The 18,288-nt window shown below is 33.7% G+C and overlaps 1 protein-coding gene across 1 annotated transcript in view; it reads left to right on the forward strand.

Annotated features, from left to right (window-relative positions):
* The window catches only part of TMEM38B (transmembrane protein 38B), a gene marked incomplete at both ends in the record, with an annotated part of 32,709 nt that overhangs the window by 3,877 nt on the left and 10,544 nt on the right, over positions 1–18,288 (forward strand). The window contains 4 exons of the mRNA XM_084239047.1: positions 3,436–3,592; positions 14,489–14,673; positions 15,776–15,863; positions 17,740–17,857. Coding sequence (XP_084095173.1) covers positions 3,436–3,592; positions 14,489–14,673; positions 15,776–15,863; positions 17,740–17,857 — 548 coding nt within the window. The remainder of the gene's footprint in view (positions 1–3,435; positions 3,593–14,488; positions 14,674–15,775; positions 15,864–17,739; positions 17,858–18,288) is intronic.

Genomic DNA, 18,288 nt, shown 5'->3' on the forward strand with positions numbered 1-18,288 from the left:
ATAAATGTTTTCCATTAATTTATCTGTGTCTAGTACCTTTTCTTTGTATAGATCTTTGTGTTGTATCCTGTGCCACCCCCGTGGATATTGTATGTTCAGGTTTCTACTTGTTCTTAAAGGAATTTTGCTAATTTATAGTTTCTTAGAAAAGTGTCCTTTTCAGTTACATATGCACATTTGTTAATGTTTTCCCCATACAATTAAAACCCTCTCTAACTAAAATTATTTCCTTTTCCTGCCTGAACTTACATATTATTTTCATTCCCTCTCACAATCCTTTCTCAGACTTGTTGACAGTGGTGCTTTTTTTTTTTTTTTTTTTTGTGGGACTCTCGCTAGTGGGGGCCTGGGAACGAACCGGCTGCAGAGGCTGCAGGCAGCCTCGCAGCCCAGCGCTTGACTGCTGCCACCAGGGGAGGCCCGACAGTGGTGTTTTACTGACTTTTGCTGTGAACAGCTTTAGGTTGTCTATTGATGACCCTTTTCTATCTCCCTATTTTAGTTACTATTTAGTTCCTACTTTTATAAATTCTGCTAGTTTCTGTTATTATTTTTGTACTTTTTCCTCTGATAATCTCAAACATAAAGAAAAATGGACAGAATAAGTCAAGAAACTCCTACATACTTTATCCAAATTCACCAGCTACTTACATTTTGCTGTGTTTATTTTATTTTCCAATTTTTTAATATTTTATTTTATGTAATTCTTACATCATTTTTCATTTTTGCACAATGTATGCATTTTCATTTTGGTTATATTCCTCACAATTGCACCACCCCTTATTTTGACCCTAGTCCTTCCTCCCTCCCCCCACCCCGTAGTGTGTCTCTGGTTTATAGTTGCTTGTTGATTTTAATTTTTACTTTGTATTAGTCTTTTTCCTGGTCCCTTATTTAGGTTTTCTAAATTCCTGCTATGAGTGAGACCATTGGGTATTGTTTTTTTATTGAGATCTAATTCACACATTTCTATATATTTAAAATATACAGGGATAATGTGTTTGTGTATAATGGAATGATGACCACAGTGAAATTAGTTAGCACATACATCACTTCACATAGTAACCTTTTTTTTTTTTTTAAAGAATTATTTATTTATACATACAAGAACTAGGGTACAGGACAGAGGTGCCGGGGATGAGAGGATTCACCGGAGACAGAGTGGGGAACAGAACAGGCAGATTGACTGAAACACTGCTGAAGAGAGCAGAGGGTGAGATAGGAGAGGTCTGCTGCACCACGCAGGTCGCCTCCCTGGTTGGGATCGAACTGGTGCTGCAGTGGCTTCGGGTAGCTTCGAAGTGCTGTGTCTTAACTCTTTGTGCCACCAGGGAGGCCCCTCATATAGTAATCTTTTTTTGGTTGATTGATATGACAACACTTAGCAAATTTCAAGTATGTAATACTATAGTCACTGTTCTACATTAAATACCCAGAATTTATTCATCTTATAAGTGGTAATTTGTATATGAGTATTTTCTTTCTGGATATTTTTATTTATGGATATCATTTTTCCAGAACCACTTGAATATAAGTTGGAGGCATTTTGTCTAATTATGTCAGATTCTTGAGTGTTTATTTTAAGAACCATAGTACGGTTGTCAAAATCAGAAAGTTTAATGGTATCTAGGCCACAATTCATATTTAGATTTCGTCAGTTATCTAAAAAGGTCCTTTATAAATATTCTTTCCCATGCCGTTAAATGTTCTAGCATTTGCATTTCATTTAATTTTTGTCTCTTTAGTGTCATTTAGTTTGCAGTATTTCATTAGTACTTTTTGTGTTTCTTGATCTTGATGTTGTTAAAATATAGCTCAGAGTTTTTGTAGCTGTTGTTTTATTTTTTCCAGAGTAACACTCAGTTTGGGTGTGTCTGATTTGATTAATTCAGTTGATAAATTTTTGGTAAGAAATATTACAGACATGATGTTGTGTTTTTAGTGCATCATAGCAAGTCCCCCCAATATTTGTTTACAGTGATGTTTGCAAAGTTTCTCCACTCTGTAAAAATAATTTTCTGCTACAATTAATAAGTAACTTGTTAGGAGACATTTTGAAATGATATATATCTTTCCCTCATCATCCTTTCACCTCTTGGCTTATTTTGTCATTCTGTTTTTAACCTGTCTTGTTGAAAGCTTAGTTTATTTTTTCACTTTTTTATCTTCTAAAGTACTTAAGGGTATAATTTTTTAATATATCACTTTGACATATTGACTGGGAGTACTTACAGTAGGGTTGGGAATGAAAGAAGACAGTAGATGGGGAGATAGTTAATAATAAGCTTCTGCCAGGAAACTAGCAATAGGGCCTGAATAGAGTTTTGTGTGTTTTTTAAAAATATTTATTTATTTATTTATACAAGAACCAGGGTACAGTCAGAGGCGCGGGAGGGTGAGATGATTCACCAGAGACAGAGTGGGGAACAGAACAGGCAGACTGAAGAAACACTGCTGAGGGGAGCAGTGGGAGAGGTCCACGTGCCAGGTGGGGTTCTCCCCGGCCAGTCGGGATCTAACCAGTGCTGCAGAGGCTGCAGATAGCCCCACAGTGTGGCACTTAACTACCTGCGCCACCAGGGAGGCCCCCCTTTTTATTATAATGTTTATCGAGGTAGTGTTGGTTTACAACACTATCTATGTTTTAGGGTTATAGATTCACATTGTAGCAAATGTATCTTATCACACCATGCCTGCTACCATCAAAACCCCAATAATCCTCCACTGTAGTCCATTGTGCCCCTTATCCCCTTTGCTCCCACCCCCTTATCTTCTTGTAACCTTAATTCTTCAGGCAGATTTCAAAGGTTTGTTTTGGTTCCTTTGCTTTATTTTGTTATGTTCCACACATGAGTGAAATCATGAGATGTTTGTCTTTCTTCTTCCGAGTTCACTAGCATTATCTCGTTAAGTTCCAGCCATACTGTTGCATATGGCACGATTTCACCATTTTCTATAGCTGAGTAGTAGTCCATTGTGTGTGTATATATATATCAGTAATTACATCTTCCTAATCCACTGATCTGTCTTTGTGCACTTAGGTTTGGTTGCTTCCATAGCGTGGCTGTTGTAAATAGTGCTGTAGCGAACATAGGAGTGCTTCTATCCTTTCAATTTAGTGTTTTCTATTCTTTGGGTAAGTAGGTACCTAAGGGAGGGATTGCTGGATCAGATGGTAGATCTATTTATAATGTTTGGAGAAATGTGACAAAGTATTTTAAAGGTACCCACATTACTCATGTCTTAAAATTAACTCAGTGTTGCCTTAAAGACCAAAAGATATGGTTTATGATAATCATGACTGCCACATCTATGAGTAACATTAAGTTCTTGATTATTATGTAATTAAGAGGTATTTTTCTTTATTATCACTGCTATCTTGGGACTTGTTAATATACGACTCACTCAGACCACATTTTTGCTTTACCATTTTAGGAGCAACAGCTGTGGCATGGAAGAATCCTCTATCAAGCTGGTTTACTGCTATGCTCCACTGCTTTGGTGGAGGAATATTATCCTGTATACTGCTTGCAGAGCCTCCATTGAGGTTTCTTGCAAACAACACTAATATATTATTAGCCTCTTCAATCTGGTAAGCTGCTGTTATGTTGAATTATGTAACATTTAAAAAATTGTTTTGTAAGTTACTAGTAAATGGAATTTTTCATTAAAAATATTTTATATTCATTTACATTCAAGGAAAGGAACCCAGGTAATCCAAAGGTTTTAAGTGCAAAGTATGTCTCTTTCTTACTCTTTTCCCTTCCCTCCTCATAGGCAAAGATTGTTACTGTTGTCTTATGTATCCTTGGTAGAAACATTTCACATATGAAAGGGCATCAAATATTTGTGTACCTAATATCCCCTCCCCCAAATATACAACAGGATAAAATAAAAAATGTGATCAACTACACAAATATGTCCAGATTATTTTTCATATGTAGTAATCTTCCTTGTCATAGTCTTTGTTGAATTTTTTAGTGCCTGTGAGATTTAACGTTAATTTTGTATTGAATTTAGTTTTGAAATAAAGAAAAAAATGTTAGAAGTTGTTTTGGATTCTTGTAAGTCAAAATTCAATTTTCTCTAAAGGGGTTGATACATCAAGTTAAAATAATACAAATCAGAATGCTATATCTAAAACAAAGCTATACCTTTGATTAAAAACCTTATCAATTAAATATATAAAGTCCATTTTTATTATAATCTGTCATATTAATAACAGTGGCAATGGGATAAATAGTGAGAGTGGTATTTGAGTTGTAACCATATGTCATCTAAAATCTTTATATTCATTTTTATATTTAATCACAAAAGAACCATGTGGTAGCTATGAAAAAACTAAGGCATTGAGAAAACGTGCTAAAATTTTCAAATTTGGTAAATGATTAATTTAGAATCAAAATTAGAAATTTGAATTTAGAGCCTTGATGGTTAATAGGCATTGTCTCTCAATTTAAGAATAATGGATATTCCAGGAGGGAAAGAGAGATGGGAACAGAGAACTTATTCAAAGAAATAATAGAGGAAAACTTCCATACCTGGAGAAGGAACTAAATATACAAATCCGTGAAGTTAAGAACACTGGTTACCTAAGTGTAATGAGACCTACACCAGGACACATGGGGGTAAAACGTCTACGAGTTCAAGACAAAGAATATTGAAACTGGCTAGGGAGAAGAATCAAAGAGCCTATAAAGATAGCCCCATCTCACTACATCTGACTTCTTCAAGGAGACATTACAGGCAAGGAGAGATGGAATGATATAGCCAAAATACTCAAAGATAAAAATTGCTAGCCAAGAACGCTATTCTGCAAGACTCTCCTTCACATTTGAGGAGGAAGTAAAGGCCTTCTCAAACACAAGCTGAAAGAGTTTAGAAGCACTAGACTGTCTCTCCAAGAATTGTTAAAAGGAGTTCTTATATTTAAGTTGAAAATGGAACAAAAAAATAGGTAGAACCAGAAAACTAAGGATAAAATGGCAGTAGCAGATACTCATAGAAATAATTACTTTAAATGTAAATGGACTAAACTCACCAATCAAAGGTACAGAATGATTTGTTGGATTGGAAAACAAAATCCAACTATCTGTCATCTTTAGGAACTATACCTGAGCTCCAAAGATAAACATAGGCTCAAAGTAAAGGATTGAAAAACAATCCAAGTAAAGGGGACCCAAGAAAGGCAGAGACAGCCACACTTATGTCAGATAAAACAGATTTCCAGCTATAACGCTAACAAGAAATGGGGTTGGACACTATATAATGATTAAGGGAACACTCTATCAGGAAAATGAACACTCATCAATATATATTCGCCAAACAAAGCAACAAAAATCAGTTGCATCATCAGGAACATCAGGGAGTGACTATACTGCTAAATCATAAATAGTGTTGTAAACCAATGTTCCATCAATAAAAAAATAATTAAAAAAAAATACAGCTTTGCCATCTAATTAAGAAATTCCTACTGTGAGTCCCATACCATACACAATCACCTTCCTATATTAAATAATCATTACAGTAACACCATGATCCTGACTTTTATGGTAATCAACTTTCTTGCTTATTTTTATAATTTTGTTATTCAAATATTCATCCTTAGTTACTATATTTTAGTTGTAACCCATTATAAAATTTTATGTCTCTTAAGTCTCTTTTAAAAATTTTATAGATTCACCTTCCCTCCCTTCCTTTATTTTCCCTTCCAATTTATCTCAAAAGACCAGAGCCATTTGACCTTTCCATAGTCTGGAATTTGTTGATCACATACTTATGGTATAGATCATTATTTATCTCTGAAATTGGCATATTGAATCAAAATATACTCAGATTTAGCATGATCATAACTTTTATTGACTGTATTAACTAATTAAGAATTGTACAATGGTAATAGTCTTTTATTTTATATTAGTTGGACTAGTATTATAAAGAGATATTTTCCTCTAATTCATTATTTGATTATCCAGTTACACAGTCTATAGGAAAGGCAGGATTCTTTCCCTCTGCTTACCATGAATTCATTCTTTGTTATACTCAGAGGTGACCAGGTTTTTTTTAAAAAAAATAATTAACTCATGGATTTTAGTATATTTCATTTAATTGCCTTTAATTTTTTTTTAATTTATATCTTTTACATCATGTGTATTTCCCGTAAAATTCCCACCACCAGTTCACCCACGAACCATAAGCAGCATCCCTTGTCTTCTCTCTCATTTTGAATCCCTTTTCCTCCCCCTCCTTCGCAGAATGTATCTTATTTATGGTTGCCTGCTAGTTTTGTTGTTTTATTATTGTTATTTTTTTCCTGATCCCTTATTTGTTTCCCCTATTTTCCTCCTATAAGTGATGCCATTCAATATTTTTCTGTTTCCTTCTGGCTTATTTCACTGAGCATGATCCCTTCTAGCTCTGTACATGTTGCTGCGAATGGCATGAGTTTATCTTTTTTGATTGCTGAATAGTATTATTGAAGCTCAGATTGTTCCTTCTTTGGCTGGTAGCAACATCTTCAGAATGATCCTGAGACTTTGATGAGCGAGCTTCCTTGTTACTTTTCCTTGCTACTCATATTATACTTTTCTGAAATCACTCTTCTCTAAGAAGCTCTGATTTCTTTTAGTGGGAAATAGTATTTCAAGACCACAATCTGAGCACTAGAGATGTTCATTATTACTGGATTGATTTTTGTTTCTAGGCATTTCTTTGGACAGAGGCATTTTCAGTAGGAAAAATCAGAATAAAATAACTCATGCGTTCGTATTGATATTTCTAATACAAAATCAAGATTATAGAGCTTTTAACATTTCTGTTACATCTGTTATGTCCTTCTGCTTTAAGAATTTGGATTCTTAACACTAGACAATATTACTCATTTATTTTGTTCTGTATTACGCATACAGTATACAATAATTATGGAGTAACAGTGCTAAGCACTTACTAACATGATTATTGAAAACAATTTTTTTGCATATATACTTTTCATTTTCTTTCCATTTTAAAAATATACTTAGTATTCTACTCAGTCATGGTGAAAGCTATTACATACTGTACTATTCCCTCCTTAGTCCTTTTTCAGTCCTAGTTTTATAGCTAACTATATTTAGTGCTTATCAACAGTTCTTTTGAATGTGCCTCTCTAGTTATTTTGTTTAAAGCTTTTTCTCATAGATTCATCAAGAACAGTATTTCCTTAATTCTCACATGTTGATAAGTTTGTGTCCTTTGTACTTGAAAGTAATTTTTACTGGACATAAAGTCATTGGACTGAACTGTCATTGAGCATTTTAAATGTGCTACTCCATTTTCTTGTGTCATAAAACATTGGTGTGAAAAAATTTATGATCATTTAATCTTCTTTCCCTTTTAAGTCACATGTTCTTTTTTCCTAGATTCCCCCAAGTTTTTTTCCATTAAAGTCTAATAATTTAAATAAAATGTCTCTATGTTGGTAAATTTGCATCTATTCTTGGGCAGATGGCATATTCTTTTTGGTAGCTACACATTTATTTCATAATTGATAAAGTTATTTTAGTATTTGTACTCTTCCCTTGCTTTGGTTTTCTTCAGGACCTCCTGTTAGTGGATCTTTGCCTTTCTTCAGCGATCTTTTTTTTTTTTAAATCTATTTCTTTTTAAATTTGAAATGTTTTCCCCTTTCATGTTCTATTTTATTTTTTGAAAGCACTGTTATTTCTGTTTTCCTTTTAGTTTAGTCTTCATTGCTGAAATGATATTTTTTTCTTGCTGATAATTTATCTTCTGTTTTCAGTTGGTTTAATTCTGATGTATGTTGTTCTGTTCTATCATTTCTTAATATCTTTAGCATGTCTTGAAATAGTAGGCTTCAGTTTCAATCTGTTATGTGGACATATTTTCCTAAGTGCTTTCCTTGTAGAGATTTATTTTGCATTTTTTTCTTATAATAAATTCGTATGGAATTAGATAATGATACTTTTTGCTGGTCATTTTTCTGTAGAATCAGGTTTCATGGACTTTGAGTATAAGCAGAAACTCAAGGAAGATTTTCTGACTTCATAGAGCTCTTCTGCTGTTCTTATGTAGTGTTCAAAAGATGATGACCTGCTCTCTGAGGTTTCCTTGTTTTCCTCCCTTTTCCAATTTGGTCGGGACCTTCCTTTTCTTTTGTTGCTCTGTCTTGCTCAGTTTTGGTTCTATACCAGCAGTTTTTTCTTGTTGTGGGACTTGTTTTAGAAGAATGTATAGATGGAAAAGTTTTGAAAGTTAATATGAAATAAATTGCTCCCACTGCTTCAGACCTTTAGAATCTCTGCAGCAACTGCACCCACCATCTTCTCAGAAACCTTGTTACTAATTTTGATCTTTCTGGTATGCTACCAAACTCTACCCGAGCCCATTTCCTTTCTTCTATAACCAGAGATTTTCACGGCCCTTAATTTTGTGTTTATTGCCTTTTATATTTAGTTTTAGCATATATTTATTTCCCTAAACAATGTTGTTTTTGAAAGTTTTATGAATGTATATTTTTCAGAGTCTTGCTGTTTTTGTTTAGCCTCTTTCCTTGGCATTCAGTCTTATGTGTATGGTTGTAATTCATTAATTTTCAGTGTTGAATAGCATTCCAGAATTAATGTCATAATTTTTTCATCCATTCCTCTGTTTACAGAGTTATTTCTATTTTTTCCTGTTTCCCTTACAGTATTGCTAAGAACATTTTCATATATAGTTACTGAGGTTTTTTCTTGAGAAATGTTTGAGTAGATTTATTGAGTTCTAGGGAAAGTGATTTTTAAACTCTACTAGATAATGCCAAACATTTCCCAAATTGGTTAAACTGATTAACATTTTTACTGCATTGCCCCCAACCTAAGAGCCATACTTTGCCAATAACTTATATATACTACTCTTTCCTTCTCACAACTGTCTGCATTTTTCCTACTGATTACTGCTATTTTTGTGTTTATCTTAGCCTTTAGGAAAATCTTTACCATACATATGAATATATAGAGAAATTTTTAGTTTTGTTTAGTTTTGTTTTAGTTTTATTTTTGTTTCTTGTCCTATTTTAAAATGGGGCATCATAATATTTATTGGTTTTTGAGACTTTTTTTCCATTTGATGTTATACATTATTATTCAATATTATTGGTGTTTTGCATGCAGCTATAGTACTTTCTCAATGGTTGTAATCCATTGTATTAATATCTGTATTTATTTCTGCTGATGAACACTTACTGGTTTAGTTGTTTTGGGGTTATTATAGAATAACAATAATAGCAGCCACTGATTGAATGTGTATTTAATGTGTGTTTATTATTTCACTTCAATTTCACAAGAATCTTGTGAGATAGGTGCTATTTTATTTTCTTTTAACATATGATGTAAGTAAGACAAGAAGGGTTAAGTAACTTGACCAGTGCATGACAAATATCGAGTAGCTGGGGCCAGGATTCAAACCTGGGCAAGCTGGTCCTTTAGTCCACATTAATAAATGTATAGTTTTGGACTCTGAAAATACAAACATTGTCTTTGTCCTCACAGACCTTTAAATATTAAAAAAAAAAAAAAGGTCCTTGTCAAAGACAAAATTTATTTTACTAGTTTTTTTTTTTTAATTTTTAATGCTGGAGAACAACTTTGTAATCTTTGTCTTATTTGATTTTTGAGAGCTAAAATGATGTTTGGAATGTAATTGAAACTAGCAAGCTAAACTAAGGAATTCAGTGAATGCACTTATTGGAAAGGTCATCTTTAGTGTAGTTACTCATAGTGCTCACATCTGGAGATTAGCACCATCTACTGGCAACGGGGAACAATATATACATTTTCTTAGGATTTTCTTTTTGAAAACTATTTTTTGGGGAAATAAGAATCTTGCAGCTTTTTTTTGTGCCCTAGTTTGTTTCGTTTATTTTCCAAGTATAATTATTATGTATTACATATTTTCATAGCTGAGGCTACATTTTTTTATAGATTTATTTACTTATACAAGCACTGGGTACAGTCAGAAGCGCGGGAGGGTGAGAGAATTCACCAGAGCCAGAGTGGGGAACAGAACAGGCAGACTGACGAAATGCGCTGCTGAGGGGAGCAGTGGGCGAGGCAGGAGAGGTCTGTTGCGCCATGTGGGACCCTTGGCGGCGGCGAGGGTTCAAACAGGCGCTGCAGAGGCTGCCGGCAGCTTTGCAGCCCAGCACTCAACCACTGCACCACCAGGGGAGGCCCTGAGGCTACATTTTTATAAGTAAAAAAGGTATAACTTCATAGGTGTATCATTTTACACTTGTCTTTTTCAAAGCATATATAAAGTTATTAATTTGTTAGTTATAAGTGCAGTGATAAAGATGTCATACTGCACTAGAATTAAGTATAATTTATCAGTCTATTTGGGCTTAGTTAGGTAATATTGTCCTTGGTAGTGAGAGAAATGGAATTAATAGAGTGAAAACAGCTCTCAGTGACTAAATGTGGGAAGTGTTTCTATACTCAACTCTTGGTATTAAGCTAAGTCCTACTTTTATCTTTCATTTTAAAAAATATTTTCTTACTGAAGTAAAATGTCACTGTAATATTATGTTTCAGGTGTGCATCTTTGTAACTTAACATCTGTATATGCTTTTAAGTTCACCACTTAAAGTTTTACCTTTCACCATACAATTGTCCCTTTGACCTGATTTACTCACCCTGGTTTAGCTTTCAGTTATTAGTGACCTAACATCTTCTTTGTATGCTGTTTTAGCTAACTCTTATTATTAATATTATTTGTTATCATTTTTCCCTTTTCTACTAACCTAATGTGTGTGACTTAAAAATTGCATGACAGGGCCTCCCCTGGTGGTGCAGGCGGTTGAGCGCCGTGCTGTGAAGCTGTCGGCAGCCTCCGCAACACCGGTTCGATTCCGGTGGGCCGGTGAGAATCCTACATGGCAAAGCAGACCTCTCCTGTCGTGCCCGCTGCTCCCCTCGGCCGTATTTCGTCAGTCTGCCTATTCTATTCACCACTCTGTCTCTGGTGAATCCTCTCACCCTCCTGCGCATCTGGCCTATACCCCAGATCTTGTATAAATAAATCTTAAAAAAAAAAAAATTGCATGACAGATAACTTCTCATTCCATTTTTTTGGTCCAATAAGTTTTATTTCTTTTTTTAAATATGCTTTCTATAGGCATTTTACAGGTAAAGCTTCCTTAATGTGACAATTTTAGTTAAGTGTGAATTGTAGTTTTTATAGAGGTAAGACATGATGATTGCTTAACGAGTATTGGTTGAGTAATTAATTCAAGGAATTTTTCAAAGCTAACTTACAGAGTAGGAATGGTTATTTCAGTAGCCCTCAGTCTGTCTGATATGTTTAAGTCATAGTAAGTCTACTGAGTATAGTAAACAATTGTTCTTTTGCCCTGTGGCTATATAACATTCAAAATGAGAATCATTTTCTGCTTAATAAGTTAACTTGTTGTAGTACTCTTTTAGAAATATCTGATTAAATAGAATACTTATTTATAAAAAAAGTAATAATTACAAATTTTAGATATACCAGTGTCTCATAGTTGAATATAAAGGTCTAAAATTGCACTTGTATTGGTATACTTTTTTTCACTCATGTTAAACATAGTCTTGGTATAGATAATGAAAATTATGTCAGTTGTGTTCTTTTTGTTTTGTTATTTGAGCAATTTACTTTTATTTATCTATTTTTAAATATTTATTTATTTATACCACCTTGCAACCCAGTGCTCAACCGCTGCGCCACTGGGGAGGCCTCCAATTTACTTTTAAACCTAATTCCTTTTAAAGTAAAATAAAATCCTCCTTCCTGTATCTAATCTATAATGGTTATCAAAATATTTTAATTTTATTTAAAATACATTTTAAATTTGTTTATTTAAGCTTAACTATTTTACCCCATTTCTTAGCCAACTTCCTGGAAATTGTTTTATATTTAAAAAGGGAGGTATATAGAGGTTTTCAAACTTAATTATGTGATGCGTCTGTAAAGATGTCTTTGAGGTGCATGTCATGCAGTGTTTCGCCTATATTTCCTTCTATATATTTTATGGTTTCAGGTCTTATGTCTAGTTCTTTAATCCATTTTGAGTTTGCTTTTGTGCATGGTGTGAGGTAGTAGTCAAGCTTCATTCTTTTGCATGTAGCGACCCACTTTTCCCAGCACCATTTATTAAACAAGCTTTCAATATTTTTTCTATTTCTTTGAAGAATAGCATTGAAATTTTAATTGGAATAGCACTGAATCTGTATATTGCTTTTGGTAGGATGGCCATTTTGATAATGTTAATTCTTCCAATCCATGAGCAGGGGATGTCTTTCCATTTTTTTTCTGTCTACTTCTATTTCTTTTAACAGTGTTTTATAGTTTTCTTTGTATAGGTCCTTAGTGAAGGCAAAGATAAACAGCTGGGAATTAAATTAAAGAGCTTCTGTACAGCAAAAGAGACAATAACCAAAATGAGGAGAAACCCCACTGGGAGAAAATTTTTGCATACAACACTAATGATAAAGGACTGATCACAGGAACCCTCCTGCACTGCTGGTGGGAGTGCAAACTGGTCCAACCACTATGGAAAGCTGTGTGGAGATTCCTCAACCTACTAAAGATAGAGCTTCCATATGATCCAGCAATTCCACTCCTAGGTATTTACCCAAATGACACAGAAACATTAATTGCAAAGAGCACCTGCGCCCCTATATTTATAGCAGCACTATTTACAATAGCTAAGCTTTGGAAACAACCCAAATGCCCCAAATAGATGACTGGATCAAGAAGATGTGGTACATATACACAATGAAATATTACTCAGCTATCAAAAAAGATAAACACATGCAGTTTGCAGCAAGATGGAGGGAACTGGAAGGGATCATGTTCAGCAAAATAAGCCAGAAAGAAAAAGAAAAATAGTGGATGGTCTCATTCATAGCAGGAATCTAGAAAACCTAAATAAGGGACCAGGAAAAAGTATAACTATAAGAAAGAAAAAATCAAAATCAACAAACAACTGTGAACTAGAGAAACACTATGGGGGGGGGGCACGGGGAAAGGAGAGATTGGGGTCAAAATAAGGGGGTTGCACTTGTATGGGGAATATAAAAATAAAATAAAAAAAACTTAATTATATGAACATGTGAAAATTTTAAAAAATGTCATTTTCAAAAAGCTTTTTTCTTCTCTCAGATAACTTTTTCTTTTCAAATTCTTTACTTATCAAGTGATTCTTTGTGTATCTTATATTTTGCTCCCAGAAATAAATGATTAATTTCAGGACTACTTCTCATAATGCCAAGTTTTAGGTGGTGGGGTAGTAATACAAGGAATTCTTGTCATCTAAGTACTATTGACTTTAGTTAGGAGCATTAAAGGTTCTGTATATAATGAAGAAAAGTATATAAAAAGCTAGGTTGAGGTCTAGGAACCAATTGTTTTAATTATACAGGTCATCATCAGAACTTAGGCTAAACTAAGAATATTAAATAAAACAAAACATGCAAAATCAAAGTATATAGTAGTATTTGAATGGGATCTTGAAGATTAGGAAGGAATCAGTAAATGGAGATGAAGAAAAATCAATGCTTCAGACTAAACAAAATGTTGGATCTAGTATTGGATTTCTGAAGAATTATTTTGGCAAATATATTCATCTTCCATGAATATTTTTGGTAATTCTACTCTGTGAATCATGGATTACAATCAGATGGACAACTTTTAGAAGAGATGTAACACTTATTTTGTTCATCCAGTGTATTTCATATCACTCCATTAGAAGGAAGATGTGTTCTGCTTTAACTACAAAATCATCTGCCAGAGAGTATTTTAAGAATGGAGAGGGAATGAACACTATTATTGATATTAAGCTGTTTGAACAGATGCTTAGAACAAATGAAGCTTCAAAAAATGATTCACCCAAGGAACACTGAATGATTCTTAAACTAGTATCACAATTTAATTGGTTAAAACTTAAGCTTAATCAACTAAATTGAAGATTAAGTTTCAGATTCTTTCAGCTATATTAAAATACATTTCTAATTAAATCTGTTTCCTTGACAATTCTAATCTTTCTCAGTGTAGGTTGCATTTTATCTATTACATGAGGGCCATAGGTGAAGATATTATTGGGGTTGAAATGCAACCCTTGCATAGCTACTAAGAGTTCTTTCCTAATTCCTTTTTAGACTCATCACTTAGCTTCTAGAACAGTATGGTCACAAATTAGGAACTTAGTAAATACTTCTTGCATACATAGAGTACTCAAAATTCCAAGCAAGATGAAATTTCCCTCTAATCATGACTTTTTGGCAGATTATTTTATGTGTTTCACATGATCTTAAAAAATTGACTATCCAATCTGTGGTTTTCTTGAAGTTAAATTTCATGTTTACATGGGTATTCCATTTGTTGTGTTTTTCTAAATTGTTATTGATGAGATGATGGATTTTTATGTTTGTTCTTCTGGTTCCATTTATATATTAAAATATTTAAATTTTAATTTCAGGTATATTATATTTTTTTGCCCATATGACCTAGTTTCCCAGGCCTATTCTTTCCTACCTGTCCAACTGTTGGCTGCAGGAATGAAGGAAGTGACCAGAACTTGGAAAATAGTAGGTGGAGTCACACATGCTAATAGCTATTACAAAAATGGCTGGATAGTCATGATAGCTGTTGGATGGGCCCGAGGTAATATTAACAATATGTGTTCATAAATATTCTGTAATTGGTGTACTGCAGCTATCAAACAATTCTCTATCTACATTAATGAGGAATATACAATTTAGTGTAATAGTCTTTTTGGAAGAAGAAGCCTTATTTCTGTTGGCTAGTAAAGTTATTCAAGAACTACTACTTTTTATCAGTACTAGTCATCAACTATTATTTTGAGCCTATTTTATAATCAAAGTTTTTATAAATGGTTTGATAGCAGCCCCAAAACCAAAGGGTTCAAGTTAAGGTGTCAGGTGTCACCATAAATAAAACAGGGCCTCCCTGGTGGCGCAAGGGGTTAAGCACTGCACTGTGAAGCAATCTGTTCCCAGCTGGCCAGGGAGCAACCCACATGTTGCAGCAGACCTCTCCTGACTCATCCCCCTGCTCCCCTCAGCATTGTACTTTGGTCCATCTACCTGTTCTTTTTCCCACTCTGTCTCTGGTGAATCCTCTCACTCCCCACATCTCTGGCCTGTATCCCAGCTCTTGTATGCATAAATAAATAAATCTTAAAAAAAAAAAAACAAGTTTACATAAGGAAATTTGTGTGCATGTAAATAACAAGTTTACATTAAAATCTTGTGGTACACTTTTTTTATTGTATTTTCATCATGAATAACTGGAAATAATAAATATCATTGATAATAAGTTCATGTTCATTCTGCATCACTTAACCTTTCTTGTTGAGTTTGTTTATATGCAGTAATTGAACAAATTTTTCTAATCTCTTGTTATAGTGCACACAAAACTAATATCAGGCAAGGAAATGATAAAGCAGAGGATTGTATTTTTCATATCTGAAACAAACCGTTAGGCACAATTCTGTGCTTGAGGCCCCAGTTGTAATGTTGTTTATTGTACTATCAATATGTCATCAATAGTTACCATGCTACTGGGAGGGAAATAACACGGTTGTCTTAGTATCATAAAATGTATAGGCAACTTTTTTCTTCCTTCTAAAGAATGTATTTTGGGGCCCTTCTTGGAGATAGACTTATGAACAAAATATACTTGTTTCAGATATATTCTCTGGAAAATTTGGCTAAATATTCTTGTTTTATTGTTTTACTTTTAGGTGCAGGTGGTAGCATTATCACGAGTTTTGAGCGCTTGGTAAAAGGAGGTTGGAAACCGGAAGCTGATGAATGGCTAAAGATGTCCTAGTGAGTTGCTATTAATTATAATGAGACATGGCTTGGTTTTTTTTGGATCTTAACAAATTTCGTTCAAAGAGAATTTTGGGGACTCTGAATGTAGATGAAATGTAGCTGACCTAACAAATAGTAAGTATAACAGGGATAGGACCAGGAAAATTAGTCTTTAAAAAGTTTGCTTTTTTAAATGTAATTTAATAAATAAATATTGATACCCCCTCTTAGAAAATAAAAACTTCTAGATTGTGGTAGAATTGTTGGAAGAATGTGTATTAATAGAGAGAACCACATAGGAGCTGACTTCTGTGAGTGGAAAAGAATCAGTTGCAGGCTCTTGGCATGTTCATTGATGACAACCGTATCACCTCTATTTCAAATTATGTATGGTTCTGGGAGAATGATAAGCTCATGGAAACAAATGAATACATTATCAGAAAGGCCAGCTATTTGCTTTAAAAATCAGAGCTGAACTTTGTTGCATATAAAATAAGAAAAAGATCAGGGGAAATAACCCATTCTCTTCTTGCCCAATTCAAAGTACCTGTTGTATCCATTTGAAGAATTTAAATGCAACCTAATCTTTGTAACCACTTTCGTTGACTTTACTGAATTTAGCCTTTCTCCAATGTTCTTTCCCAGCATATTGTTTACAAAATCCTTGCTCCTCAGTTTGATGCATCTAAATTTATGTTCTAAGAGAATGCAACCCCAAAATGGATGCTCATAGTGAGGTAATGTGGTCCAGAAACCAAGCTCTCAGAAACAAACAGCAAACATTAAGATAAACCTAATTTCTATTTGTTTTTTTAATCTCATCCTTTTATGGTATCACTTTGGTATACATTTTATAATACATTTTTACATGTATATAATGTATAAATTAATTGATAAAATACATTAGGGAGTTTACAAATGGGGATATGCAATCAAAAAGTTTGGAGACTCCTATGCCAAAACATGAATGCTGCCCAATCATGTTGCTAAGCAAGGCCTAAATCCTCATTGCCCCAACTTCCTTCTATTTTGTACTTAGTCCTCAACTTGCACTAATTAAATAACTTATTTTGCATAAAGCCCTTAGAGGGCCTTTTAAATTTATCATTTTGCATTTTAGCTTCCTAAAAGTTTATCATTTATCTTTTTATAGTTGTTAGCATAGCAAGCTTAGATAATGATCTGTTACTGGTAGCGTTAGCTAAGTAATATGCTAGAACTTGGTCCTAGCTGTTTTATGAGGGTAACTGCGTGTATCTCTTCTGCACCTCATGTAGGAGCTTGAAATGTCATGATGGGAATACATTAGACCCTTGAACAATGTACAAGTTAGGGGTGTTGACTGCTCCCTCTGCCTAGTCAAAAATCAGAGTATAACTTTACTCCTGAGAAACTACTGATAACGTACTATTGACCAGAAGTCTTACTGATAACATAAACAGTCAAATAACAAATACTTTGTATGTTATTATGTACTGTATTCTTACAGTAAAGTAAGCTAGAGGAAAGAAAATATTGTTAAGAAAATCTTAAGGAAAATACACTTACAGTACTGTGCTGTGTTTATTGAAATTAAGTGTACATCACCTATTTATAAGAAAATCCCTGTATAAGTGGACCTCTGCAGTTCAGACTGTGTTGTTCAAGGGTCAGTATATTTATACCATAAAAATGGGAAAATGCTACAAATCAGGGCTTGCTTTTCTTTTCCCACCCCATTCACTTATGCTGTGAAGAAAGGTATTTACTTCTATATATTTGGCATTTCTAAAACTTTATAGAACTCATTTTGTCTATTTGTAATTTAATAACAATATTTTGTAGAATACTCTTTGGGAAATATATATAGAAATTATGTGTATTACTGACTTAAAATATGTTTTATTTTTAGCCCTGCCAAGATAACCTTGCTTGGGTCAATTATCTTCACATTCCAGCAGACCAAGCATCTGTCAGTAGCAAGGCATAACCTTATGTTCTTTTATACCGTGTTTCTTGTAGCCACAAAGGTAAGAGTTCAAAGTAGCTATAACTCGATAATACAAACTCATATAACCAGCATTCTGCATACTAGGCAAGTTAACAGGAACATTTATATTTTACTGTCTAAAGAGATGAATTTTGGGGAGTTTACTCAGTGTAGCTTTGACTTTCTAAAATATCACTCTTCTACGATTCCTCATTTGATCTATATTGAGGCCTTCAGGAAAGATTTACAGATAGCCTAATATATTGGAGGGCAGAGAGTAATGGAGATAACCAAGTATATCAGAGACTACGAAGACAGCATTGTTTCATTTGTAAAATGAGGTACCTGGAGTAAATGTTCTGTGATGTTCCTTTAAGCTTTGAAATTTAAAATTTTTATATTAGGAAATATTTGTGGTCATTCTCTTCTGTTATTATTGACTGGTTACAAGTTTGATTCCTTCTTTAAGAT

This window comes from Talpa europaea (genome assembly GCF_964194135.1).
Source record: "Talpa europaea genome assembly, chromosome: 7".
NCBI lineage: Eukaryota > Metazoa > Chordata > Mammalia > Eulipotyphla > Talpidae > Talpa > Talpa europaea.